The sequence below is a fragment of the Tetrahymena thermophila genome (assembly GCF_000189635.1).
Source record: "Tetrahymena thermophila SB210 genomic scaffold scf_8254826, whole genome shotgun sequence".
In the NCBI taxonomy this organism is placed as follows: domain Eukaryota; phylum Ciliophora; class Oligohymenophorea; order Hymenostomatida; family Tetrahymenidae; genus Tetrahymena; species Tetrahymena thermophila.
The window spans coordinates 2,935-29,908 of record NW_002476580.1 but is presented as its reverse complement, the minus strand read 5'-3'; the positions used below and the strand labels follow the sequence as shown (position 1 = coordinate 29,908).

The 26,974-nt window shown below is 21.0% G+C and overlaps 7 protein-coding genes across 7 annotated transcripts in view; 5 read left to right on the top strand and 2 right to left on the bottom strand. All coding sequences in view use genetic code 6, as the record gives it.

Moving 5' to 3' along the window:
• TTHERM_01292240 (hypothetical protein) overlaps positions 1 to 1,243 on the top strand; it is a gene marked incomplete at both ends in the record, with an annotated part of 1,378 nt that extends 135 nt beyond the window's left edge. The window contains 2 exons of the mRNA XM_971456.3: positions 1 to 180; positions 233 to 1,243. The exon at positions 1 to 180 is cut by the window's left edge and continues 135 nt beyond it. Coding sequence (XP_976549.3) covers positions 1 to 180; positions 233 to 1,243 — 1,191 coding nt within the window. The remainder of the gene's footprint in view (positions 181 to 232) is intronic.
• An 810-nt stretch (positions 1,244 to 2,053) lies between these two features.
• Positions 2,054 to 4,384, bottom strand: TTHERM_001292219 (hypothetical protein; the record flags this gene model as incomplete). Its single annotated transcript, XM_012795251.1, has 13 exons — positions 2,054 to 2,144; positions 2,197 to 2,283; positions 2,328 to 2,417; positions 2,475 to 2,564; positions 2,624 to 2,713; positions 2,763 to 2,849; positions 2,912 to 3,001; positions 3,058 to 3,147; positions 3,205 to 3,294; positions 3,343 to 3,432; positions 3,490 to 3,579; positions 3,628 to 3,720; positions 3,765 to 4,384. The coding sequence occupies 13 exons, from the start codon at positions 4,382 to 4,384 to the stop codon at positions 2,054 to 2,056; spliced, it is 1,698 nt and encodes a 565-aa protein (XP_012650705.1).
• Positions 4,385 to 5,346: 962 nt separating this feature from the next.
• Positions 5,347 to 7,441, bottom strand: TTHERM_001292214 (hypothetical protein; the record flags this gene model as incomplete). Its single annotated transcript, XM_012795250.1, has 9 exons — positions 5,347 to 5,437; positions 5,605 to 5,694; positions 5,853 to 5,942; positions 6,085 to 6,174; positions 6,318 to 6,500; positions 6,660 to 6,749; positions 6,951 to 7,000; positions 7,054 to 7,337; positions 7,408 to 7,441. 9 exons carry the CDS (start codon positions 7,439 to 7,441, stop codon positions 5,347 to 5,349), a joined length of 1,002 nt encoding a protein of 333 aa, XP_012650704.1.
• A 2,208-nt stretch (positions 7,442 to 9,649) lies between these two features.
• Positions 9,650 to 16,505, top strand: TTHERM_01292210 (hypothetical protein; the record flags this gene model as incomplete). The annotated part of the gene is made up of 26 exons (XM_971453.2): positions 9,650 to 9,854; positions 9,914 to 10,013; positions 10,071 to 10,342; positions 10,399 to 10,558; positions 10,614 to 10,800; positions 10,869 to 10,917; positions 10,973 to 11,111; positions 11,222 to 11,535; positions 11,586 to 11,628; positions 11,678 to 11,784; positions 11,841 to 12,120; positions 12,176 to 12,195; positions 12,325 to 12,395; positions 12,448 to 12,661; positions 12,711 to 13,134; positions 13,277 to 13,284; positions 13,371 to 13,533; positions 13,589 to 13,788; positions 13,846 to 14,163; positions 14,352 to 14,468; positions 14,516 to 14,592; positions 14,767 to 14,889; positions 14,960 to 15,119; positions 15,243 to 15,492; positions 15,669 to 16,384; positions 16,480 to 16,505. The coding sequence occupies 26 exons, from the start codon at positions 9,650 to 9,652 to the stop codon at positions 16,503 to 16,505; spliced, it is 4,743 nt and encodes a 1,580-aa protein (XP_976546.2).
• Positions 16,506 to 19,045: 2,540 nt separating this feature from the next.
• Positions 19,046 to 20,166, top strand: TTHERM_01292200 (hypothetical protein; the record flags this gene model as incomplete). Its single annotated transcript, XM_971452.2, has 3 exons — positions 19,046 to 19,333; positions 19,436 to 20,012; positions 20,066 to 20,166. The coding sequence occupies 3 exons, from the start codon at positions 19,046 to 19,048 to the stop codon at positions 20,164 to 20,166; spliced, it is 966 nt and encodes a 321-aa protein (XP_976545.2).
• Positions 20,167 to 21,029: 863 nt separating this feature from the next.
• TTHERM_01292190 (hypothetical protein) lies at positions 21,030 to 22,009 on the top strand (the record flags this gene model as incomplete). The annotated part of the gene is made up of 4 exons (XM_971451.1): positions 21,030 to 21,112; positions 21,595 to 21,671; positions 21,793 to 21,822; positions 21,960 to 22,009. The coding sequence occupies 4 exons, from the start codon at positions 21,030 to 21,032 to the stop codon at positions 22,007 to 22,009; spliced, it is 240 nt and encodes a 79-aa protein (XP_976544.1).
• A 1,583-nt stretch (positions 22,010 to 23,592) lies between these two features.
• Positions 23,593 to 26,910, top strand: TTHERM_01290190 (hypothetical protein; the record flags this gene model as incomplete). Its single annotated transcript, XM_971449.4, has 15 exons — positions 23,593 to 23,953; positions 24,012 to 24,111; positions 24,166 to 24,388; positions 24,550 to 24,656; positions 24,712 to 24,898; positions 24,967 to 25,015; positions 25,070 to 25,259; positions 25,316 to 25,629; positions 25,680 to 25,722; positions 25,773 to 25,879; positions 25,936 to 26,215; positions 26,271 to 26,347; positions 26,415 to 26,485; positions 26,538 to 26,748; positions 26,797 to 26,910. Coding segments are annotated over 15 exons (2,433 nt in total), but the record flags the coding sequence as incomplete, so codon positions are not given.
• Between the last annotated feature and the right edge of the window lie 64 nt (positions 26,911 to 26,974).

Below are 26,974 nucleotides of genomic sequence, written 5' to 3'. Positions count from 1 at the left end.
TTGAGCATCAAAATTAGGAATATAGCAAGAGAAATTCTATAAATTAGTTAAATCAAAGAAATTTATTGGGAGGATGATGATATGACTGATGAATAATTTTTATCTGATATTTGTGGAGATTAAATCAATTTAAATAAAGGTAAATCTGATAAGATACTGCTTGGTTCTACCTTATCACAAGTAAGCTATTAATTTGTTTAAGAATTTAGTTAAAGTTTTATCTTAAAAATAGACCAAGCCTGCAAATTCATTTAAAAGTATTAGAAATAATCATAATGTTAGTTTTTAAGGGAGTATAACTAACGAAAAAGCTACAAAGAGTAAAAATAATTTGAATTCTAGCTTTTCAAATAGCATTTAGCAAGAAAATTTGAATGAAGAAAAATATAAATAACAAAATAAAGCTCCCTTTCTTACAAACATTTTGGATTAAATAGACTAAAACAGTAATGTTATTCGTAGCAAGAACAATTTCAATAAAATCATAAATAGTTAAAATACAATAACTCCAAAGAAAATTATTGGTGACTCAAAAACATTGAATGTTAACTATTAAATTAATAGCAACATAGCAAATATGTAAGCAATTAACAGTTTAAGTGATAAAAAAGATAATGTTGTAAAAGTTAATAACCACCACACCTAATAAATAGCTCCAAAAAATATAAACATAAATGAAGCAATATTATAAAATTAAAATAGTCTTTATTAATAGTAATAGTAATCTAAAGTAGAAAAAAAAGTTATTTTTTATACTCCCTTTTAAAATGAAATCATGAAAAAGGAAAAAGACAAAGTAGTTGATTTAAGAACAACTGAATTCAAGGTAGAAAACACTGCTAACCAATTAACAAAGAAGTCTAAAAACAAAAAAACTAAGCAAGAAAAGAAGGAATTGCCTGAATATAGCGAAAATTATACTGGAATAGAAAGCTTTGATGAAAGCGATAATAGTGAAGAAGGCGATAATGATGATGAAGATTAATAAATTTTATAAGATTACACTGATTATTACGAGTAAAATTATATAGAAGAGGAAGAGTACTAACTTTCTAATCAAATAGTCAACATAAAAAAAGAATGTCAAGAGTTAGATAACGATCTTTTTAGTCTTAGAGACTTACTTTAAGGAATGAGAGGAGATTGGAAAGAGTATGAAGAATTAGGAGCTGAATTCGAAGGAATAGATTCGTTTATCAAGGAGGTTGATATGTTTTAAAAAGAAAAAACCACATACAAATGAATAAATGAATATACGAAGGAATTATTGAATAATAGAATTAATTAATAAATTATAATGCATATTTTTAATTAAAAAAGAATTATTTTAAATTACTATTTTATTTAATTAAAATGTTTATAGAGTTATTTTGCTACTAAATATGTATATAAAAGATAATTTATTGTTTTAATTAAAATATTAGCACTATAAATTTATAATTTTTTAATTACAAGCTAAACTTTTTATTAATTAAAAAAATATAATAATAAATTTTAAAAAGTAACTTTAAAAAACACACAAAAAATGATAAAATTTTATTTAAAAAATTTAATATTTTAGTTTGAATTATTCTTATCAAATAATAGAGATTATTTTAATCTATAATAATTATTTAATTATCAAATGTGTAAAGATATTTTTTAAATTAAATTGTATTTAGTTTAATAATCTGTTTAATGATGTAAAATTCAATTCATACAACATTTCTGTGATTTAATATTGCTTATTTAAAGCTATTTTTTATTAATATTTAGGAGTAAATCTTTAAATTATAGTTATTGGATATGCTCTAAGTAGCAAAATAAATACATTGAATAAATACTTATATATGAACAAATAAATAATTAATTTTGTAAGGTAGTATATTTAATGACTTTTATTATATTTTTTTATATCTTTTTATAATATATAGAACAATTAGATAGTTTTTTCTTAGGTAATTCTAAGTAAGAGAAGAGAAAGGTTTTTCCCGATAAGAAATGTGTTAATAATATGCTATAATACCATCGATATGTTTAATAAATAGACTTTATTAAAAATTTAAAGCTCCTATCAGTTTATTACATGAAAGTTAACTAGACGAATATTTTTTCTAATAGCAGAGTAGAACTTGTTTAAAACATTAGAATGGCAATCTTTTTACCTAAAAATTTAAGAATTAAATTTATTATTTTTTTTATTAAAATTTGAAATACTTAATTCCAAAACTCATTTTAATCAAGGAGGAAAATTTAATCATTCTTCTTATCTTTTCTAAAGTGGTATTTTAAATTCTATTCTATCTTTAAAATAAAAATTATTTAAATTAAAATAAATTAAATATTACTAAATGTCAAGTGATAGAGATTTTAGGTATTTCTACTAAGAGAGTTCATTTATTATTATTTGAGCAGTCTCGCAGCCAATATTATTTTATCTTATTAATTTATAAATGTATTTTAAAATTTACTTTTTGTTTTAAAAGTATATTTACCTCAAATTCAGGTCAAGCTCTGTTAGCTATTTTTAGTTTTTAACTAGCATTACAAAATCAATTAAATCTTTGCTATTTAACTAACAATCTCTTTTATAGGTAAGGAAAATAAATAAATTAATTAATTAATATTAATATAAGAACTTTACTGATAATCTAAAGACAAATTCACTATACTTTAAATATTATTGATGTATTTCATTAAAGTAACACAGTCTTCTGATCTTAAATTGTTATATCTTAAATATTTTTTAATTATAATATATTATAAAATTATAAAAATATTACCTAAAACTAAGTTGTAGATGAGAAATTTATTTACAATTTTATAAATAATATCCTATTTTATCAATTCCATTGTTAATTCCGCATTCACTTTTTATTTATTATTATTGTAAATATTTAGAAAATCTTATCCTCTAATCAATATATTATACCTAAAGTTTATATTGAGGCTTCTTAAATATAGTAGTTTTTCCAAATTTTAAGCTAATTATTGCATTCCTTCAGAAAGTATTCTGTTTGATCTAAAGACAAAAGAAAACTTTTTAATATATTAAAATCAACTTATGATCAAATTTACCTAAAGGAAAGACTCAATATTTAAAGCTCAGTATACATTCCAAAATATTTAAAAGATTTGCTTAATCCAGATTTGCATAGATTATTTAGCCTATTAATTTTTAAAAAACAAATATTAAATAACTATTAAATATTAAATAGATCTTACGCCAGATCTAATTTAAGTACTAGCAAATGCTTGCATTTTTAAATTGCTCCACAAAGCTACACCAAGGTTGAAGAGTCTATTTAGCTATATCTTTAAAACAAGTCAGCTTACTGAAGCAAAATAATTAAATTTATTTACTTTAGTTCTAAGTCTAAGCACTTCAGATAGTTGTTATTAGTTATTATATTAAGGAGTTGTTTGATAGAACTTGAGGCAAAATTGGATCCTCTATTTTATATTAGAAAAAAATTAATTAGTTTCATCTAAAAATATATTTATCAATACTGCTATTTGAAAGTGAAGCTAATTATATTTTGTTATTATAAAAGAAATTAATTTAGATTACTGAGCACTATTATTCCACTCTGATTGTTTCTATTAATTTAATAATATTATTAAAAATCAGATTTCTTCAAAATTTACCCATTATTCATGCTTAACTAAAACAAATCAACTTTTTTGGAAAAACTCTTCAAATCAAAACAATTTCCCTGATATTTTTTCCTTTCATTAATACTAAATATTTTTGAATATTGAAATAATCTAATGATTAAATTTACTCAATGAACATATTTTTAATGGATGAAGAATCTTAGATGTAAAGATCTTCCATTTTATACTATTTTAAAATCACATCTAAATCAACTTCAAATAGATCATAGCCTACACTAAAAGGGGACTCCTTTGAGTTAAAACTAGCTAAAAACTATGCTTTTTCATCCATCGAATTGCAGATTTACTCATTTTGTATTTTTGATTTTTCATTATCAACCTAACTTTCCTAGAAAAATTGCTTAAACAAGATAGCTACAACCTTCATTTTCTTGTAGCTGTAGCATGCGAATGCCATTTATTTAGTGAAATTAGAGAGATTTTATAAGTAAATGTATTCTTAGGATTTAGTGAAAAATTCATTTAATGTGGTTAATACTTCCATATCTTAATTCATCTATTTTACATTTAAATCAAGAAGTCCACAAAAACTTTACTCTCTTTCTTCTATTTTTTTGCTTTGATTTTTTCCCATGAAATTGATGCTTAAAACAAAAACTTTCTTATTTTTTAGATAATAAATAATATTATAGTGAAATCTAATAATATTATTAACCTTTAAATAGCAAACCTCACTTAAATAATATTTCGACTACTAATATTATAATTGACAGATTTGTGACATCATATTTTTTATTTCAAATTATTTAAAGAATTTCTTGATTATAAAAGTTAAAATAAATCTAAGTCAAAAGTGATTGTTAATATTTTTGATTTTTTCCTCCTTAATCAATATTTTCCATATTTGAATATAATTTCAATTATAAAATAATTTATTTTTTTGTCTAATATGTGTTTTATAAAATCTTGTTTACAAAATAATTATTGAATATATTATTTATTTATTTTATTACTTTTATTAAAATTATATTTTTAAATAATTCATTAAAATTATTTTTATTTTTTAAATAAATTTTATTATTGTTCTATGTAAAACAAATTAAATTTTTTGATAAATATTAGATATTCATAAAGTTATAAAAATATTATAAATAAAAAATATGTATTTTGTCTTAAAAACAAAATAACTATTTATTCATACCATAATATATTTCAAGTTTAATCTTAAAACTATATCTATCATCAATTCAATTTCGCATATCCTTATATGAGTTTCTTTACTTTTTATATTTGTTGATAATTTTATTCTAGCTAAAAAGAGTGGAAATTAGTAACTATTAAAAGTTAAATAATAACTAATACCATAGTATCCATTACCAGAATAATTATAAATAGGTCTGAATGAATCAATTAATTAATAGTTTTTGTGCAAAAATACACTTTTTTTAATAAATTGAAAATAAGAAAATAATTTTCTTCACAGTTTTAATATATAATTTAAGCTTATTTTAACAAAATAAAAATAATTAGATTTCAGAATTGTGGAAAAGAAGTAAGGTATCTTGAATTCACAAAAGAAGTCATGAATAAAATAATTTTAATAATAATATTAAAATGTAATAACTATTATGAAATATTTATATATATATACGCTGTAAAGCATGATCTTTAATAAAATATTTATAATAATTTATTTGTATTTACTTTATCCTTTAAATAAATTAAATGATAAAATATGTAGTTATTAAATCAAAAATAAATTGATTTTTTAACTAATTTTTTCATTTTATAAATTTTCTTCATCAGCTTTTTTTCATTCTCTTAATTTAAATAATTTTCACTTTTTTAAATTAAAAAATAAATAATCCTAAAAGAAAATTATAAAAATTAAAACAATTTTTTAAAACAGAGAAGTATTTTAATCATAAAATAAATTTGAAATACTATTAAATAAAAATAAAATATGTGTATTTTTATGCAAAAATTCACCCAAGAATAAAAAATTACTAAAAATTCAATGTTAGGCTTGTAATACTGAAGCTTCTTTATAAAGCAGAGCATAAATTAAAGGCACCTTAGATTCCTATAGAATTTAATCTAAAAATAAATTTATTAGTATTAATATTCAAAAGGAAAAATAAATTAATAATAATAATATCTTAATTCAAAAATAAAATACTTATTTTCTCTTTAAAAAACAGTTAAGTAATATTTTACTATTTATTTAAAAAAATAAAAACTTCAAATTAATTTACTCAAATATAAGTGTCAAGATTTTAAGTTTGGACCAGTTTTTTAATACAGAAGCTAGACGAGATATACCAATATTACTTACTCCATTACAACTTTAATGAAAATAAAATCAAATAACTAATCATAAATTATTATTTATCATTTTTCAAAAATTATTTTTAATAGTTAATTCACTTGTTATTTATTAATAGTTTGATTGAAATCAATTAAATGAATTTTTAAAATTTTTTTTACAAAAAATTGAAATTCAATTCTTGGAGATTAAAGCAATTTGCTAAAGCCTGACTTATATTTTAAAAACCCTCATCATCAACCCAGTTACCTCTTTCAATATTTTTAGATATATTTTAGAGTTAAAAGAAAAGGAGTAGTTTTAATATTATTCCAAAATTATTTTATTGAAGAATATTTTTTAAATTTTTGATATAAAAAGGATTAAAATAATTTTAAATAAAAAACTGTTTTACCCCATACTCAATTTAAAGGTTTAAAGGTTAGTTAAACCATGAAAAGCATGAAATAAAGAAGATAACCCTTCTGCAGTAAATTATTGATTTTCCAATATTTTTAAAGTCAAATTTTGAATATTTTTACAGCTTGATAAAGCTGTGCCTAAAACTATTGCTCCATTTAATCCTAAACTATCACATCTTTATATTTTAATAATTTTATGATTAATTAAAGTCTCAAAAATAAAAAAAGTTTTTATAATAAAATTATTTGTTTAAATTTTAATTTCCATTTAACTAACTAGAGTTAAATGATCTTTAATTTAATTATTTGATATACTTTTAAAGTATTAGTACTACCTTAGTTCAAGTATTAAGGTTGAGAGCTCATCAAAGTTTGCAAATTTAGAAATCAATTTTGATTAATTTTTTAGAAAAATGTTTTTTGAACTTTTTAGATTTATATTTATTTAAAAGAAAATGATAATTAATATTAAAATTAAAATAATAAAACTATTATTAAATAATTTATTTAAAATAATAAATTAAAAAACTTGATAATAAAATAGATTTTAATTCTTCTCTTTGTTAATTTAATAAATTAAGAATAATGTTAAAATAATAAAACAAAAAAACTAAAATAATTATTACCTAAAATTAATTTATACATCAGTAAATGAAGTTTAGGATGAGTTTAGAAACTTTTAATTAATAAAAATCTATTTTAAACTTAAAAAAAAGGTTTAGTAATTACATCCATATCACTCTTAAAGTATTATATATTTTAATTCATCACTCTTTTATTTTAAATATTTTTTAGTAGTTTTAAAAGATTATCTTTATTTAAAGTGTCTATTTAATTTTATTACAATATATTGTTTTTCTTCATATGTTAAGGAAAATTATGATTTTTTAAAAAAGTACCTATTAATTAAAATTTTTTAAGGTAGTTAGAGGGGAGAAAAAAATGAAATAAATACTTATATATTTAAAAGGCTTCTTATGGTAGTTAATTTATTCTGTTAATTTATATATAATCTGAAAATAAAGTCAAAATAAAATGATTTACTAGATTCTTTGTGCCTAAAGAATAATTATAAAATAATACTTTAAAAATGTTTATTTTTTTATTATTGTCTCATTCTTAGCTAGTATGAGCTTGAATTTGACTATAAAATAATTTTAAAAATTGATTTATTTTATACTTTATTTATTTGAAATGAGCGAATAAAAATTTGATGATTTTCGAAGCTAAAAATTAAATAATTTTTTTTATTTGTTGTTAATAACAGATCAAAATAAAAACATAAATATCAATAAAGAAAAGTCTAATGACCAAAATAAATAAATATATCAAAAAATTATTTAATTTTGAACCTTAGTAAATTTAATTGATTAAATCTAATAAATAATTAGAATTTGAAAATAGATAAAAGAATATCAAATTAAAATTTCAAATATACTTTTTTAATAATTGCATTTTAATACTTTAATTTTATTGATTGAAAGTTATTTCTCATATATAAAAAGTATTTAATATTAGAATTTAATTTAAATATTTTAAAACTATTTTTCATTTCACTACTTAAAAAAATTTTCATAAATTTACTAAATAAATTAATACATATAAGCCAAATTTATAAATTTATTTATTTTGCATTTATTTAATTTATTATACTTTTCAACTTCATAATTCTTAGTATCCATAAATTTTTTAATAAAATGATATAGAAACTAGAAAAGTCATTAATATCTTTACACTAAGTATTTGATTTTATATTTCATAAGAATTATTCAAAATGCTATTTGTGGTTAATGATAAAAATGATAAAATTTCTTTGAATCATAATTATTAAATTTGAATAATTTCCTAATTATTGTATGGATATAAAAGAATAATTAATATATTTTATAATATTTGAAATAAGAGAGAAAGATAAGTAATAAATTTCTTACCCATAAAATTTAGTGTACTATTTTTAGTTATATATTTTATTAAATTTTTAATAAAATTTTATTTAAAAATATATAATTGAAAGCATTTAAAATATTCTTATTGAGAGATATTTTTATAAATTATTAATAAGATAGAAATTTTCTTATTTCAAAGAAAATATTATTATGATTAGCATAAATTTATATATTACTTTTTTTTATTTATAAATTGTAAATTTTGAAATAATAAGAAAAATTTTTTACTTTCTCTGTAAAATTTATAGGACTCAAAATTTTTGACCTTCACAATTTTAAGAGGGGGGGAGGGGGTCCTAATTGGTATATTACGGTAAAGTAATTTTATATAAATTTAAAGAATTTAAAAATTTTATTTTTTATTATCAATTTTTCAGCAACATTTTTATAGCAAAGAATATTTTTTTAGTTATGAAAATTATTTTTTATCATTTATAAAAAATTAGTTTTTCGCATAGGCAAGTAATTAATTTGATTTTTAGATTTCGTTTTTAATAAAGTGTAAACTAAATTTTATATTTCTGAATCAGGTCAATATAAATAAAATTTTTTTTATTAAACATTAGTTGCCTACATCACAAACAAGAAAATATATTTAAAATTTATTAATTTTTCTTCAAATCATTTAGATGTAAATTTGTACCCCTATTTTTAGTTTAAATTGTTAATTAAATTATGGATAATTTCAATATTATTATTGAATTTTTTGTTACTTTGAAATATAAGTAAGCAGGTAATCAATCTTGACCATAAAAAAAATTAGCTCTAAAAATTTATAATTAAAAAGATATTTATTTATAATTCCTCTTATTGATTAGAAAGTTGTTTATTTTTATATTTTTATGATTTAAATTTCTTGAAAACAACATTTTAGAATCTCAAGATCCTTTAGAAACCATTATTATTGCAATTTTTTTGTATCATTAGTAAATCTTTGTTTCCCTTTGGCTCATTAATATAAAAAAATGTATTTTTATGATAGTTACTTAAATGATTTAATATTTTTTTTACTATTAACTTTTAATATGTATTTTATAAGTAAATAAATAAAATTATAAGTTTACAATAATTTAGTAACTAATATGAATATATAAAATCATAATCAGATTGTAAAAATAATCAGCTTACTTTTAAAAGCTTTTTGATGATGTAAATACAATATAATTAAATAATTAATTTTTAAATAAAAATTTTTGTAGAAAACTAAATAAGATTAAAGCAAGATGTTTGAATTAATATATTTATACTTTTTTGTATATATTATTCAATTCTCAAATCATGTAAATGCAATTACATGCACCACTAACCAATGCTTTGATGTAAAAATTAGTAGATGCAGCGATATTTTACCTAATTATACTGGAGTAAATACCCAAGGAATGTGTGTTAGTGATAGAGAGAATTCTATTATAAAATTTTGTGCTAAAAATTCTAACCTAGTATGCATAGATTCATCCTAAACTATGTGCGTTTTACTTAATTCTAATCCAAATGATAATTTTATAGGGAGTTATCTGGATAATAACTAGAATTTGATTTGCATTCAATAAACTGATATCTAATTGAAGTCAATAAACCCATCTAGTAAAGAAAATTATGATTGATTGATATTTATAATAGTAAACAAATTAAATTTAAAAAAGGTATTTAATTCTTAATAGCAGGATATTGTTACAAATAAGACAACCTTATATATTAAGGATAATAAGTTCAAAGTAGCTTTTTGTGCAATTGCCCTAAAAAGTAAGTAAATTTAGGTTTAAAAAAGCTAATTTTGTTGTATTTTTATAAAATTAAAAGCTACTGCTATGATGGAATAGATTGCATTAAAATGGATCAAAATTTATATGCAGGAAAAAATACTGATGGATAGTGTGTAGCCCTATCAGTATCAGATAATATTTTAAGTTGCTTTGATGACGAACTAAAAATTTGCTTATTCTAGATATCTTAAAATAGTTCAAAATGCATATCTTATGATTAAAATGTAGATGTGATAGGAGTGTTTTACTACTAAAATGTAAATTACTGTTTGCAGCAATCTTAAATTAATTAGATAACAATAATAGATAGTATTTTTATTAACTTTATCTAATACTTTTTAATACCCTACTTTCTTTAATCTTAGGAATTGTAACTTTGAAATCAACATATTGTTATAACCACAATAAATTCTTATAAATTCCTGATAATAATTAATAAATAATTGGAATTACATCATAATTTAATTGCTTTCTATCTAATTCGCCTATTAATTAATCTGATCCAATCAAATTCTGTATTCAGGGGTAAGATAGATTTAAATTTGAATTACTTTTTTAATTTTTTTAATATTCTTTCTAGATACTGTATTTCTTAATAAAAATGCATCCTAATGAATAACTACAATGTAATCTCTAAAAGGCAAGACTCAACATGTGGTGGAAACTCTGAAAAAAATTTTTTAGAATGCTACACGTCTAATATTTATAAAACAACCTGCATAAACGGAGATTAATGTGAATTAATACTTTAAAGTAGTAACTTCGTCGTAAAAATTCTGATATAAATTTAAATTTACTCTTGTTATCTGCATAATACATCTAACTTTTTTTTTAGGGAGCATTGACAAATTTTAACTGCGTAAAAACTAATTAGGAGACTAATAGTAATATTTTTAGCTATTTTTTTGAAATTAATTATGTTTTTAAATTTTAAAAAAGTTGATACAGGACCTTAGATTTTGTACTGCTCTTAATATTTTTGTATAAGTGAATATTAAGATAAAATTGTTGTTGGGCATAATATATTGGGAAATATCTATTAAACAGTACAAAAATAGAAATGTTAGCAGATAGGTTCGTAAAAATAAGATTCTTTAGGATTTTGTGAAAGCTCAAATTCTCCTCAAATGTTGCTTTTTTTTTAAATAATAATTTATATTTTTTAAAAATAATTAATTACATAAATAGTATTTGCCAAGATGATAACTAATGCTTGTAATATAATTCTGCAAAAAAAAAAAAATTGTGTGTAAAATTAACAACAGATTTAACATAACCTAATTTCGCAAAAGAATTAAATACATAAAATTGTTTGTCTTATTAACCTATCACTGGTAAGGCATAAAATATTGATAAATGCCCAAATGGATTTTGCATTTACATGTAGTCTGAAACTTAAAAGTATTGTGTAGCTCTTGGCTCTTTTATAAATGGAAATCAATACATAGGTGTAGAGCTTTTTTCTTAAATTTGTTTATAACAACTGCAACTTTCATATTTAGGTTTATTTAATTATTGATTAAAATATATTTTTAAATTTATGCTAAAATAGGAATTTCATAGTGTTATGGAGATAATTGTATCCTCAAATATTCGTAATAATAATTATAAATATTTAAGTTTATTTCTATTTTATTTAATTAGAAATTACTATGTATGTCATCCTTTACAAGATTCGAGCTAATACTTCTAAGCAAGCCAGAGTGTTAAAGCTAAACTATCAGATAGTACTTGTGCAGATCTAAATAAAAGTAAATAAAATTTTTAGTTAAATTTCAAAGATATTGTTATTTTTATGATTTAATAGCTGTATCTGTCAACTGTTTATCTGGAGATTATTGTATACTTAAAGATGCATGTGTTCCTCTTGATAGTAGTAATTAATTTACTATTGGAAGAAACTTATAAGACTAAAAATGCTTACCTTAGAATACAAGCACTGCTACAAATTGTGCATAAAATTATTGCTTACTTAATGGTTAATGCCTTCCTCTCTCTATGCTAAATCCCGGAAGAGAAAATTAAACAGGTAAATGCTTGAAATCAAATGATTCAGGTATGTTCGGAGCAAGCTCTTGCTATATTAAGTATTCAAAACTATTTTTAATATTTAATAAATTAGAAAATTTTAATTTTAAAAAGCTATTGCCTCTTAAAGGGAAGTACATAAAATTAAAACATATGTGCGATGATAGATTATTAATAGCCAAATTAATTAGGTATTAATTATATCTTTGAAGTTTTACAAAATTAAGATTTTTTATTCTGAAAAAATGTTTTTCTATATAAAGGAAGATACATAGGAACTGGTATTTGTGTGTCTCAAAATGACTAAAATATTCCACATTTATCATAATTAATAGTAAAATATTTTTGAAAGAAAAAAAAATAGAGTAGTTATTTTATAATTAAAGTAATTTTGCTTTAAAGGAGTTTATTGCATTGCTAGTAATAGCAATGGAGACTATTGTTAGAAAGTTGAAGGTATTTATAAGTGCTCAGATTCATTAGGAAGATGTATTTTGTAAACAGATACTACTACTCCATGTAGTAGTTGTTCATTTAATGAATGTTTTTAAAATGGAAATTGCATTGGTTTAGAAAATAAGTATTGCTAGGATAATAATGGTATGAAAAGTTTTTATTTTTATAATTAATTTAATTTTTTATTATTTAGGAAAGTGTATTGATGTGAATATATAAGGTTGTTAAGTATGTCCTTTGAATTATTGTCTTTAAATGCCATAATAAATCTGCTTGTATTATAATTAATTGGATACATCTTCTTATAGTTATAACGAATGCATATACTAATACAGATAAGATATGCCATGTTTCAAATAAAATATTGATGAAATAAATTAAAATAAAATATTGTTATGCAAAAATAAAAACAATTTCTGTTAAGACATAGTAAAAGCAAATCAAGAAAAGTAATGTTTAGTCTGCCCAAAATATTTTTACAATCCTGGAGATCATACTTGTTACCAATAAGTTAAACAGGCTTAAAATAGCTATTTCAATTATGAGCTACAATATATCTTGGAAGATTGTTATCCTAATCCTGATTGCTCATCAAACAGCTAAAAATGCCCAGAAGGGTAAACTATAAAAGTTTTCTTTTATTTGATGCTTAAAAATTATTTTTAATTTGATCTTTAAAGAAAAATACTTCTGTATTTGAGACAAAAAAAAAAATCTTATAAATATCTAAAAATATACTTCAGATTTAATTATAAATAGATTTTACAGTAAAACTTTAATACATTCTTAAAAATAATTTTTTATTATAGATGCAGAGTATGTTATGACTAAAATAAATGTATTTAATGCATAGAAGGATATTTTTTATATGAAGATGCTGCAAATTAGAATTATATATGTATAAAATGTCTTTCTTAATAGTACATATAAAATATTGATCCCAGCTCTTCACTATTTAAATTCATTAATCAAATTACTTACATGTGTGCTGAATGCAATTTGGAATTAAATTAATGGTAAAAATATATTACATTTAAATATTAATATTGAATTAATTTAATTAATTAATAGGGGAGATTAGACTTTAACTAATAAAATTTGTACTTAGATGGTGATTACTATTGCTGGTTTGTAAAAATTTGATCCTTACTTTAGTCAAACAATTTACTATTAGATTCAAAAGGGTCCTACACAAGAATTACCATATTACTAATAGTTCAAAAAACCACTTTCCAATTTATACTTGTAGTAATTATAGGTTTCAGATTAATGTAATCAATACTTTTATCGATTTTAATTACTTATACTAATACATTAAAATAAACAAGGTTCAAATAATTGCATAAGATGTATTTAAGATTAGTCAGGAGCTAATAAATGTTTAAAGTGTGACTATTTATTTTATGTTACACCTTAATATGTATGCTAGCCTTGTCCTTCTTAATGCTTAGAATGTGGAATGAGTATCTTATAAGAAAACCAGTTTTTTAATTTCGAAGATTTAAGTTATGAAGAATATCTTAGTGGTGTTTTTAATATGGATATTGCTACTTTTTCATGTAGGTTTTGTTAGGCAGGATTTTTAATTAATTTCGACTTTTAAACTTGTGTATAATGTGGAATTTAATGCTAAGAATGTGTTTACAGTAAATTTATTTTTATTTATCTTTAAAAAAAAAAGAAATATTAAAAAAAATATTTTTTGATGAATTTATAAAATAAATAAATAATTAAATAATTTTTTTTTAATTAAAAATTTTAATTTACAAAAATAATTTTTATAAAAATTTTGATACTAATAATGTTGATTTACATATATATTTTTAATACTTAGTGACAATTGATGGTTAGCTAGTTAATAAGAAATATTATAATTTTCATATTTATGCTTCATAAAATTTGATTCCTTATTGTTTAAAATGTTCTCCTGGATTCTAGCGTAGTGCTAATAGTAAATTTCACTTTTTAAATAAAGTTTTAATTCCTTATTATAAAAAGGGTTTGATTGTTCATAAATTGTGGCAAATACTCAACCTAGTTGCTATGACTATGATTTTATTTCTTCTATAAATTTGGTAAGTACAAAAACCTATTTAAATTATTATTATATTCCTGGAGAAACAAGCATATTTAATTGTAACTATTGCTATCCTAATACATGTTTACAACCTTAATTTAGAACCTGTTTAAATCTTGGCGCTCCTTTATATTTAAATAATACTTCTATTATCTGTAAGTCTTATTTTTAGCCAACAAATGTCACTTTTGCAGGTAGCAATTATGAATATAACTTGTGTTAATATGGTTATCCCTTAATTATAGCAACTAATGGTTAATTATCTTGTGATGAAAATCAATATTGCAAAGATCTGGTATTAAATAAAGATATTTATGTCAATTTATTTTATTTATTTATTTTTTATTTTTTCATTTAAAATAAAGATGCTGAATTGTTTAAATTGCTATGAATTTTAGAATTACTAAGATGGTTCATTGTATTAATGTATTTAATGTAAAGAAGGATATATTCCAAGTATAAGTGGATGTATTCCATGTCCAAATGGGTGTCTTAATTGCTACGAAGTAGGAATGTATTAGCAAAGTAAAGTCAATTTTACTAATATTTTTATCTATGAAAGATAAATATTATTAAGCTTAACACTTTAATAAAGAATTTAATACTATGAGCTATTTAAGGTTGAAATGCTATGTTCTATATGTTAAGAAGGAAGAATTTTGAGTAATACTCAATCATCTTGTGTTTTTCCAGTCTGTGGAAAATATTGCTAAACATGTATATTTTATTAAGATCAACCATTTTGTGTATAATGCAATTCTAATCTTTTGTTCTCTGAAATAGCTTCTATTTAAATGTACATAGCTCAAATGTACTTTAATACTGTATATTTTGATCAAATTAATTTGATGATAAGCTTCGATCAAAAGCAATAAAACTGTAAATTATGCCCTATGCTGTAATTTTTTTTTATTACTAATTTAAAAAAATCTACCAAAAAATTATTAGAGGTGGATATCAAAAATTTAGATTTATTTCAAAACTTTAAATATTTTTACCTTAATATGTAATTGAATTTGGTCTTAAAAATTATTGCTAAAAGTTATTTAATAAATATTAAAAAATAAAATTTAGATGTGAAACTTGCGAAGATAAGAGCAAATATTTTATTAATGGAGCCTTTGATTTATATGATTCAAAGTGTTACTCATGTAAATAAAAGATAATAAGCTAGTATTAGGAACTTGAAAGGTACGAAATAAGATACGATAAGAAAAAAATGAAATGTTAGCTTTGCTTAAAAGGTGATAATGGGTGTTACTTTACAAAGAAATCTCATGTTTATGTATTTTGTGGCACATATGAATAGAATTTAGGATCAGGAACAAAATCAGACCCTTATAACTTATTTAAAATTTCTTAAGTAAACATAGACAGATTAATACTTAATGAAGAAGATTTAAATAGAGCTTATGTGTTTTATAATGAGCTGTAATTGAGAGAGTTAGAACTTATTATTTAATATGTTGACTAAAGTGGTGTCTGCATTGAAAATCTTGCCCTCAATCTTTAAAGTAACTTGAAGAATACAATCAATTCTTTGAAGTTTATGACACTGACGATTAAGGCTGATTAAAATTAAGATAATAATACTTATTTTACAGTTTAGCAAATAGCTATAGCATAAATACAAGGATTTAGCTAAATTTAAATATAAAACATAAATTTTGTCTCAAAATATTCAAATGGAAATTTTGGCTTCTTTTCTCAAAATACAGAAATCAATTCAATTTAATTACAAAATGTAACATTTAGCTCTAAAAGCTTATCTCCTAACTTACTACAGTTAAGTTTTTAATTTTTTAATGGAATTCTAATAATTGATAATGTTTCTTTCATCAATATTACTACCAAGAATAATAATTTAATTGATTTAAAATCTTAGTAAATATCAACTCCATAAACTTATGAAATAGCAAATATTGTTTTCTAGAACTGCAATTTTATTACTAGTTAATTCTTCACCTTTTAGTTTTTTGGAATTTTAAATATGTATAATTTTACAATCAGCTAAAGTATATTTTAATAAAAGTCAACTTTAATTCAAGCCTCACTTCAAGTCTTTTTATAGTCTTCAGCCTTAAATTTAACTAATATTAACATCTACAAAAGTAGCTTTTATAACTCCATTATTATGTACTCTTAACATTTTAACAAAATAGTATTTACTTAAGTAGTAATGTCAGATAATAGTATAATTTCAGATTTTAGCTCATAAAACTAGCTACCAAGCTTATTTTATTTAGACTAAATATAAATTTCAGAATTTCAGTTTGTGAATAATATTTTTATGAACACACTAATATTCTAGCTACCTTCAATCTAATAAAATTCTCATATTATTCAATATAAATTCACATCGTTTAAGTTCTAGTCTAATTAAGTAAACACAAATTATGCTTTTATTTTTTATTTAAGTTTAAGTTAAAATGCAATTGTAAGCATTAATGATTTCTTAATAAAAAATAATAATTACAACATAAATAATAGTAAATACTTTTAATTTAATTCAGTAACAAATGTAACAATAAATAACTTAATAATTGAAGACGAAATTGTTATACAATTTTTATCTGTTCTTAGTGTTTAAAATATTAATTTAAACATTCTAAATATTGGGTAATAGATTTCTTAGTCTTCAGCATATAATATATTAGATTTTTAAATGGTAAATTTAACTTGCGTAATTTAAAATGTGATGATAAGATCACTAATTACATACTAATAATTGATAATCATACATTAAATAATGAATCAAATTAACTATAATGATAGGTCCTTATACTAAATCAAATTAGTTAATTTCACTTTTTATGAGATAGAGTTGAAAAGAATTCCACCTATCAGCTTTGAAGTTCCAATATAAAATATTATAGAAATTAAATCATAAGTTGATGGAATTGTTCTTATTACTAACTTTTAAGGAATTAATGTCTATAGAAAATTTAATAAAAAAGAGGTATAAATTTTATTTATTTTGAACATTCAAATAATAAAACCAATAATTTAAATAAGCCATTTAAATCTTTATTTTTTAAAACAAAAAGGAATACTTATAAACGTAATTATTTTTATCTACTGTCTTACTAATCTAAATGGAGATAGGCTTATTATAAATAGAAAATAGCTTTATTTAAACTTATTATGTTCATCCCTCACATAATATTTTGTAAATTAGATGCAACTAAATTAATTTAGTCAACTCTTCTTTTATTTTATAAGAAAACTAAAATACTAAATTAACATTTTAAGATTCTACTTTAAAAGGTGGAATACTAAACCTTATTGCCCCATAGGTATAAATATTTAATACCACATTTTCAGGAGGTTTAGCTTAGTAAGGAGGTGCTATTTATTTTTAAAGTATATTGCAGACTAAAGTATATATCTAATAATCTAGCTTTATTAATAACTGGAGCTTTAATTTAAAAAATAAATAAGAGTGTTATGGAGGAGCTATCTATTTTGATATTTCATTAAGCTAAAGTACTGTTGAATTATTCATCTTAAATACAATCTTTAAAAATAATCTATCTTTATACTAAGGAGGATCTATTTATATTTCCAATTCATTTCTTAAATTTTTTTTTGTCAGTTAACATAATAGCTTTACTGATAATTTATCTCTAATTGGAAGTAACATTTATTCTTTTTAGTCAAAAACAATTAGTCAAATAACAATATATGTAAATGTTGTTTCAATTACAGACAACTTTAAATTACTATCTGGAAATTTATTGACTTATTTCTCTTTATAAATGATAGAAAACAATGCTAACTCATTGTTTACCTTTTAAAACTTTTACAGCGTTGAAATCATTTAGTGCATATTTTAATCAAGTTAGTCAGATCAATAATTTCAAAATTTAAATTTAGCTCAGCTTATATTTCAATCAATAATGAATTTCAAATCTATCACTATACTAACTCTTGATTAAAATTAATACAATTAATTGTAAGTTTATAGCAACTTAATTAGTATCTCTAACTCTCAGAAAGTTTTGATTTAATGGGAAAATTTTAATAACAATAAATTAACTAATCTTCCTATTTATCCTCAAAATAATTAAATAAAAAGCTTAATATCAATCAATTCAAACTCAGTTATTATTAAAAAGCTAATATTCTAAAAAAATAATTGCGCTCTATGCTAATAAGGGAATATATTTATTAATTCAAATCACGTTTTTATATATTAAAGTATTTTTTAAGAAAATAATGCATTTAATGGAGGTTCTTTATACTTTTCTACGCCAACTTTATCAAACTCTAATAGAATTTTAGAATTTACAAATTTTAATGACTACTAAGTATAATTTAGCTAAGCAAATCAAACAATATTAAACTGCTCTTTTATTGGCAACTTAGCTTTGTAAAGTGGAGGATCTATTTTTATAGAGAGTACTCTAATTTATTTATCTAATTTATAATTTACTGGAAATAAAGCATAAATGTATGGAGGTGCTATAGCTTCTGATAATAAACTTGATTCTAAATTTTAAAATATTTAATTAACATTTTCGTCATTTATAAATAACTAAGCTCTTATAGGTAGTGTTTTATTTTAAATGCAAAACCTCCCTATTAAAAGGATGTACAAGAATACCTTGCTAAATAATTTTGCAAAATTATATGGAAACTAGTTAGAATAATCTGCTGTAGGATTTATTGGAATTTTAAATGGTCAAAAATATAATTCTAAAATTATAATTTAAAATTTTCTAAGTGGAATAATTCAAGTAAATAATTACAAATATTAATATTATTATTTTTATTTTAAAAGTTAATTTTAATTATTTTATAATCCTAATTTTAATTAATTTTAAATTATGAAAATAAAGGATGATTTGCAAATTTAACTTATAAATGCTGAAAATTAGCCAATATCATAATTAGAAAATGATATAATTCTTAAATTAGAAACAGACTAGGGAGATTTTTCAATTATTCCATCTTAGATAAAATAAAATAATGGTTTATTTAATTTATCTAATTTATTCATCTATGGAAGGTTAGGGTCATCGCTGAAAATTAGGCTTACTTCTGATTATAACTACATCCCTAATTATGACTTATAGGGAAATCTTCTTAATATTTCTTAGAATATTTATTTTGAAATACATTTTTAGTTTAGAAAATTATGTCCTAAGGGTACAACTCTTGTCTAAGATAATAGTAAAAAGGATATGTGTTATAATTGTTCCACTGGTACATTTAATTTAGCTGATGGATAAAACTGTAATAAATGTCCTTTTGTTTGCTAGAACTCGATGATGTATTTACCACGAGGATATTGGAGATATTCTTTAGCAACATATGAATACTAAGAATGCTATTAATCATAAAATTGTGTTGGAGATATTGATAAAGTAGTATCTTAAAAGCTATAGGGTAGTTCTAATAGATATTGTAGTGAAGGTAAAAAAACAATATTATTAAACAAAAAAATACTTATTTAATTATAAAATAAGGAAATATTGGAGTACTTTGCATGGACTGTGATACAGAAGGAATCTACTGGGAAAGCAGATACTAATAGATAACTCCTTATACATGCTAAGCGTATAAATGATTGATTAATAATATATTGTGATTTCCATTATAAATAATATCGATCATCATTTATTTTAATTTTATCAAAACTTTTCTGAAATATTATTTTTTTTGCTTAATCTAGCTCATTTATATTTATGATATTAAATAGAAAGTACAATAACCTTAAGCTTTAATTAAAATATTTTATTTTAAAAATTAGGTGTGATGGATTTAAAAATTTCTCAAGCTTAATAATATTATTGATAAATATATTATTTTATGGATTTATTTTAAACATAATAAACAAATAAATTCAAGTGTAAAAATTAAAAAAAGTATTCTATCTTTTAAAAGTTAATATCTTTTCAAATTCCAAATAATTCAACTTGATTAAAATCTTAATAAACTATTTAGTTGTGCTAACTTTAATTAATCCATTTATCAATTTACTACCTATATTCTTATAGCAATTCATATTTGAGTTATTCAATTTACCTAATAATATGATAAAGCTATTAGATTGTAAGCTTGCTCTTCTATTAGATACTTAGAAAATACCTTTTTGTCATTCAAAGATATTTATATCATTAATAATTTTTTTATTACTCTTTCTACTTATGTATATAATATCATAATTATACTTAAAAACTGATAAAAGAACAACAATCGCAGCCCTCTTTTTTGTCTAAATTCATAACATCCCTTATTTAGTCAAATTATTCATAGGAGTCGTAAGTTATATAACCGTTTAGGGTCAAAATTATATAAAAGATTGTCCAAGCTTAACATTGAATATTAAATAAGTTGGATTTATTGTATCAATCTCATTACTAAGCTTTTAAATTCTATTCTTATTTGCTTTACTATATTTTATGAAGACATAAAAGGATTTTCTTGAAAATGAAAGAGCTCCTCACTACCTTCGATTTATGTATCAAGACTACTATTATTACTGGTGGGAAATTGCCTCTTCACTTTATAAAGTACTACTATTTTTAGTTGAAGGAATTTATTTTTAGTAATAAATTTTAAGAGATACTATTTGCTGCTCTATCTGCTTTATTTATGCCACATCAATACTATATTGTAAAGTTTTGGTTTTATAAAAAGTTTAATTAATTATTTATTTTTAATAATTTTATCAGTTCTACCTTACAAAAGAAAGGAATTAAATTATATAGAAGTACTTATTAGCTTTGGTTTGTCTGTGAGTTTTGGTTTAATGAGCTATTTAAATTAGAAAAGCTATTAAAATGAGTCTTTAACAATCATTTTGTTTATAAATGTTTCAATATTAATTTTATTGGCCTACAGTCTATCTTAAAATTATTTTTTTTAATTTTTAAGCTATTTAAAAAAAAAGAAATTAAATTAAAGAAATTAAAAAAGTTCATAAGAGCTTTGGAAATAAATAAAGCAAAGTATTTTTAATAAAGAGTAGAATCTTTTAGCTTAATATTATAAGGAAAGGTAAGAGAAACAAATAGCTAAAAACTACTTAAGCTACAAGAAACTTGTAGATATGTAAAGAGTAAAGAAAAAGTAAGTTAAATAAAAAAATTAACCTAATGATTTAGATATAACTAAATGATTTTAATTGCTTTTATTAAAAATTTTTTTCAAATAATTATTTCAAATTTATATTCAAGTATTTATTTATAAGAATTCATTGTTTTCTAAATTTATTAATCATGTAAGAATAAAATTATATGATTTAAAACAAAAATAAAGTAAGTTAAAAGCCATTTTTTTTTCTTAATTAGGACTTTTATTTTGATAATTAAAAATATTGCATTTGCTTTAACTTAAATGAAATATAAGTTTGTATAGATAAATAATAAAATTTAATTAATATTTACTTAGAAGTTCAGGTTGATTGATAATCTTAAAAAAATTAGTTTTTATAATATGGAATTCATTATGTAGTAAATAAAAGTAATGAGTTTATCTTTTACTAATATAAATTGTTTAAAATTTAGTTTTTATATAAAACTAAAATACCATTATGAGATTTCATGTTGAAATAATTAAATTTAAATGAACATAAGTTTGTATTAACAACATTTACTTTGTTACTCACTTTATTATAAATTTATAATTTAAATAATTGATACCTTGATATTTACACTTTTTCTTTAGTATCTGATTTTAATAGAAAATTAATTTTGAGAATATAAGTAAATAATTGTCAAATTTAATTAGTATTGTATAGAACTCAATTATAACATTTATACCAAACATATGTTTAGATAAATTATTTTTTTGATTCAGTTAATATGAATAAAATAATAAAATAGTTATAAAATTAAAAATAAAAATAAAAATTTTGGTTATAACATTTTTTTCTACTTTTAACTATTTTCTCAAAGTAAATCTTGTGATAAATAGTTGCTGGTTGTATAATATTTTACTATTATCTTCATCCTTAAATTTAATCTTATTTAAAAACAAATAATAAATATAATTTATTTTTTTTATTTCTAAAACTTCTCTATAAAATATTTTCATTTTTTTTTATTTTGTGGTTATTAATATGAATATTTTGTATATTAATTTATCTTTCCTCATATAGTTTAATTTTTCACCTGCTTCGTCATATATTAGTTAGTATATTGGATTTTATTATTTTTCTTGATATTTTAATTTTACAATTATTTATATTCATTTCTTTTTTATTTTTTTTTGATATTTTTAATTTAAAGTGATTTTCAATAAAATTAAAGAATTTAAAAATTATTTTTTTTTATTATCAATTTTTCAGCAGAATTTATATTGTAGAAAGAAGAATGTTTTTTTTATTATGAAAATTGTTTTTTATCATTTTTTACATATTTGTTTTTTACAAAATAAAGTAATTTGTTTGATTTTTAGATTTCATTTTTAATAAAGTGTAAACTGAATTATATACTTTTAATCAGGTAATTGTGAATAAAATTTTTTTTATTAATCATCAGTTACCAGCATCAAGACAGGAAATCATATTTAAAATTTATTAAATTTGTTAATTTTCCTTCAAATTATTTAGAGGTAAATTTGTAAAGATCCCTTTTTTTAGTATTAATTGTTAATTAAAATGTGAAGTTTATTATTTGTTACTTTGATTTTTTATCTATTCTTAAATTTATTAAATGAATTATTTATTTATATAAATAAAATATAAGTAATTAAGGAATTAATATTGACCATAAAAAAAACTTAGTTTCTATTAATTTTTAATTAAAAAAGTATTTATTTTAAATTCCAGCCATTGATTAGAAGATTTTTTCTTCTTCTTCTTTTTTTATCATTTAAATTGCTTGAGAAGAGCAATATTTTAGAATCTAAAAAATATTCTTACATCCTTACCATTAATATAGTAATTATTTTGTATTGAAGCTTTTTTTTGAATGTACAAAATAAATAAATAAATAATTAATCATTTAAATAAATATTTTTGTAGAAAATTAAATAAGATTATAGCAAAATGCTTGAATTTATATATTTATACTTTTTTATACTTATTGTTCAATTATCAAACCATGTAAATGCAATTACATGCAGTGCTAACAAATGCTTTGATGTAAAAATTAGTAGCTGCAACGATATTTTACCCAATTATACTGGAGTAAACACCCAAGGAATTTGTGTTAGTGATAGAGAGGATTCTATTATATAATATTGTGCTAAAAATTCTAACTTAATATGCATGAATTCATCCAATACTATGTGCATTTTACTTAATTCTAATCCAAATGATGCTTTTATAGGCAGTTATATGGATAATAACTAGAATTTCATTTGCATTCAACAAACTGATATCTAATTGAAGTCAATTAACCCATCTAGTAAAGATAATTATAATTGATTGATATTCAAACTAGAAAACCATTTAATTTAAAAAAGGTATTTAATTCTTAAAAGAAGGATATTATTATAAAAATGACAACTTTATATATTAAGGTTAATAAGTCTAAAGTAGCTTTTTGTGCAATTGCTCTGAAAAGTAAGTAGATTTAGGTTTAAAAAAGCTAATTTTGTTGTATTTTTATAATATTAGCAGCTATTGCTATGATGGAAAAAATTGCACTCAAATGGATAAAAATTTATACGCAGGAAAAAATATTGATGGATAATGTGTAGCCCTATCAGTATTAGATAATGTTGTAAGTTGCTTTGATGACGAGCTAACAATTTGCTTATTTTAGATCTCTTAAAATAGTTCAAAATGCATATTTTATGCTTAAAATATAGATGTGATAGGAGTGTTTAACTACTAAAATGTAAATTACTGTTTGCAACAATCTTAAATTAATTAGATAACAAAAATAGATAGTATTTTTATTAACTTTATCTAATCTTTTTTAATATCCTAATTCCTTTAATATTAGGGATTGTAAATTTGAATTAAACATATTGTTATTACCACAATTAATTCTTTTAGATCCTTGATAATAATTAACAAATAATTGGAATTACCTCTAAATTTAATTGCTTTCTATCTAATTCGACTGTAAACTTATCTGATCCAATCTAATAATGCCTTTAAGGGTATGATCAATTTAAATTTAGATTACTCTTTTAATTTTTTATATATTCTTTCTAGATACTGTATTTCTTAAAATAAATGCATCCAAATGAATAGCTACAATGTAATCTCTAAAAGGCAAGACTAAACATGTGGTGGAAACTCTGAAAAAAAATTTTTAGAATGCTACACATCTAAAATATATAAAACAACCTGCATAAATGGAGATTCATGTGAATTAATACTTTAAAGTAGTAATTTTGTCGTAAGAATTCTTTTCTAAAATTTGAATTTACTCTTGTATTCTCATAATACATCTATCTTTATTTTTAGGGAGCATTGACAAATTTTAACTGCGTAACAACTAATTAGGAAATTATTAGTAATATTTTTAGCAATTTTTTCAAATTCATTATGTTTTTAAATTCTAAAAAAGTTGATCAAGGACCTAAGATTTTGTACTGCTCTTAATATTTTTGTATAAGTGAATATAAAGATAAAATTGTTGTTGGGCATGATTTATTGGGAAATATCTATTAAACAGTACAAAAATAGAAATGTTAGCAGATAGGTTCGTAAAAATAAGATTCTTTAGGATTTTGTGAAAGCTCAAATTCTCTTCAAATGTTAATTTTTTTTAGATAATAATTTATATATTTTTGAAAAATAAATATGTAAATAGTATTTGCCAAGATGATGACTAATGCTTGTAATATAACCCTGCTTAAAAAAATAAATAGTGTGTAAAATTAACAACAGATTTGACATAGCCTAACTTCGCAAAAGAATTAAATACATAAAATTGTTTGCCTTACTAACCTATCACTGGTAAGGCATAAAATATTGATAAATGCCCAAATGGATTTTGCGTTTACATGTAGTCTGAAACTTAAAAGTATTGTGTAGCTCTTGGCTCTTTTATAAATGGAAATCAATACATAGGTGTAGAGCTTTTTTCTTAAATTTGTTTATAACAGCTGCAACTTTCATATTTAGGTTTATTTAATTATTGATTAAAATATATTTTTACATATGTGCTAAAATAGGAATTTCATGGTGTTATGGAGATAATTGTGTCCTTAAATATTAGTAATAATGATTATAAATATTTAAAATTACCTATATTTTATTTTAATTAGAAATTACTATGTATGCCATCCTTTACAAGATTCGAGCTAATACTTCAAAACAAACCAAAGTGTTAAAGCGAAACTATCAGATGGTACTTGTGCAGATCTAAATAAAAGTAGATAAATTTTATAGTTAAATTTCTAAGATATTGTTATTATAATGATTTAATAGCTGTATCTGTCAACTGTTTATCTGGAGATTACTGTATACTTTAAGATGCATGTGTTTCTCTTGATAGTAGCAATTAATTTGCTATTGGAAGAAACTTATAAGACTAAAAATGCTTACCTTCGAATAAAAGCACAGCTACAAATTGTGCATAAAATTATTGCTTATTTAATAATTAATGCCTTCCTCTCTCTATGCTAAATCCTGCAAGAGAAAATTAAACTGGTAAATGTTTGTAATCAAATGATTCAGGTTTGTTTGGTGCTAGTTCTTGCTATATTAAGTATTCAAAATTATTTTTAATATTTAAAATGTTAGAACATTTTAATTTTAAACAGTTATTGCCTCTTAAAAGGAAGTACATAAAATTAAAATGTATGTGTATTGATAGATTATTAATAGCCAAATTAATTAGGTATTTTATCTTTGAACTTTTATAGATTATGATTATTAATTCTTAAATAATTTTTTACTATAAAAAGGAAGATACTAAGGAACTGGTATTTGTGTATCTTAAAATGATTAAAATATTCCTCATTAATCATAATTAATCGTAAAAAATTTTGGAAGAAAAATAAATAGTGATTATTTTATAATTTTTGAAGTAATTTTGCTTTCGAGGAGTTTATTGCATTTCTAGTAATAGCAACGGAGACTACTGTTAGAAAGTTGAAGGTATTTACAAGTGCTCAGATTCATTAGGAAGATGTATTTTGTAAACAGATACTACTCCATGCAGTAGTTGTTCATTTAAAGAATGTTTATTGAATGGAAATTGTATTGCTTTAAATAATACTTATTGCTAGGATTATAATGGTATGAAAATTTTTTAATTTTTTAAATAATTAAATTTTTATTATTTAGGAAAGTGTTTTGATGTGAATAAACCAGGTTGTTAAGTATGTCCTTTGAATTATTGCCTTTAAATGCCATAATAAATCTGCTTGTATTATGATTAATTGGATACATCATCTTATAGTTATAACGAATGTATTTACTAATACAGATAAGATTTGCCATGTTTCAAATAAAATATAGATGA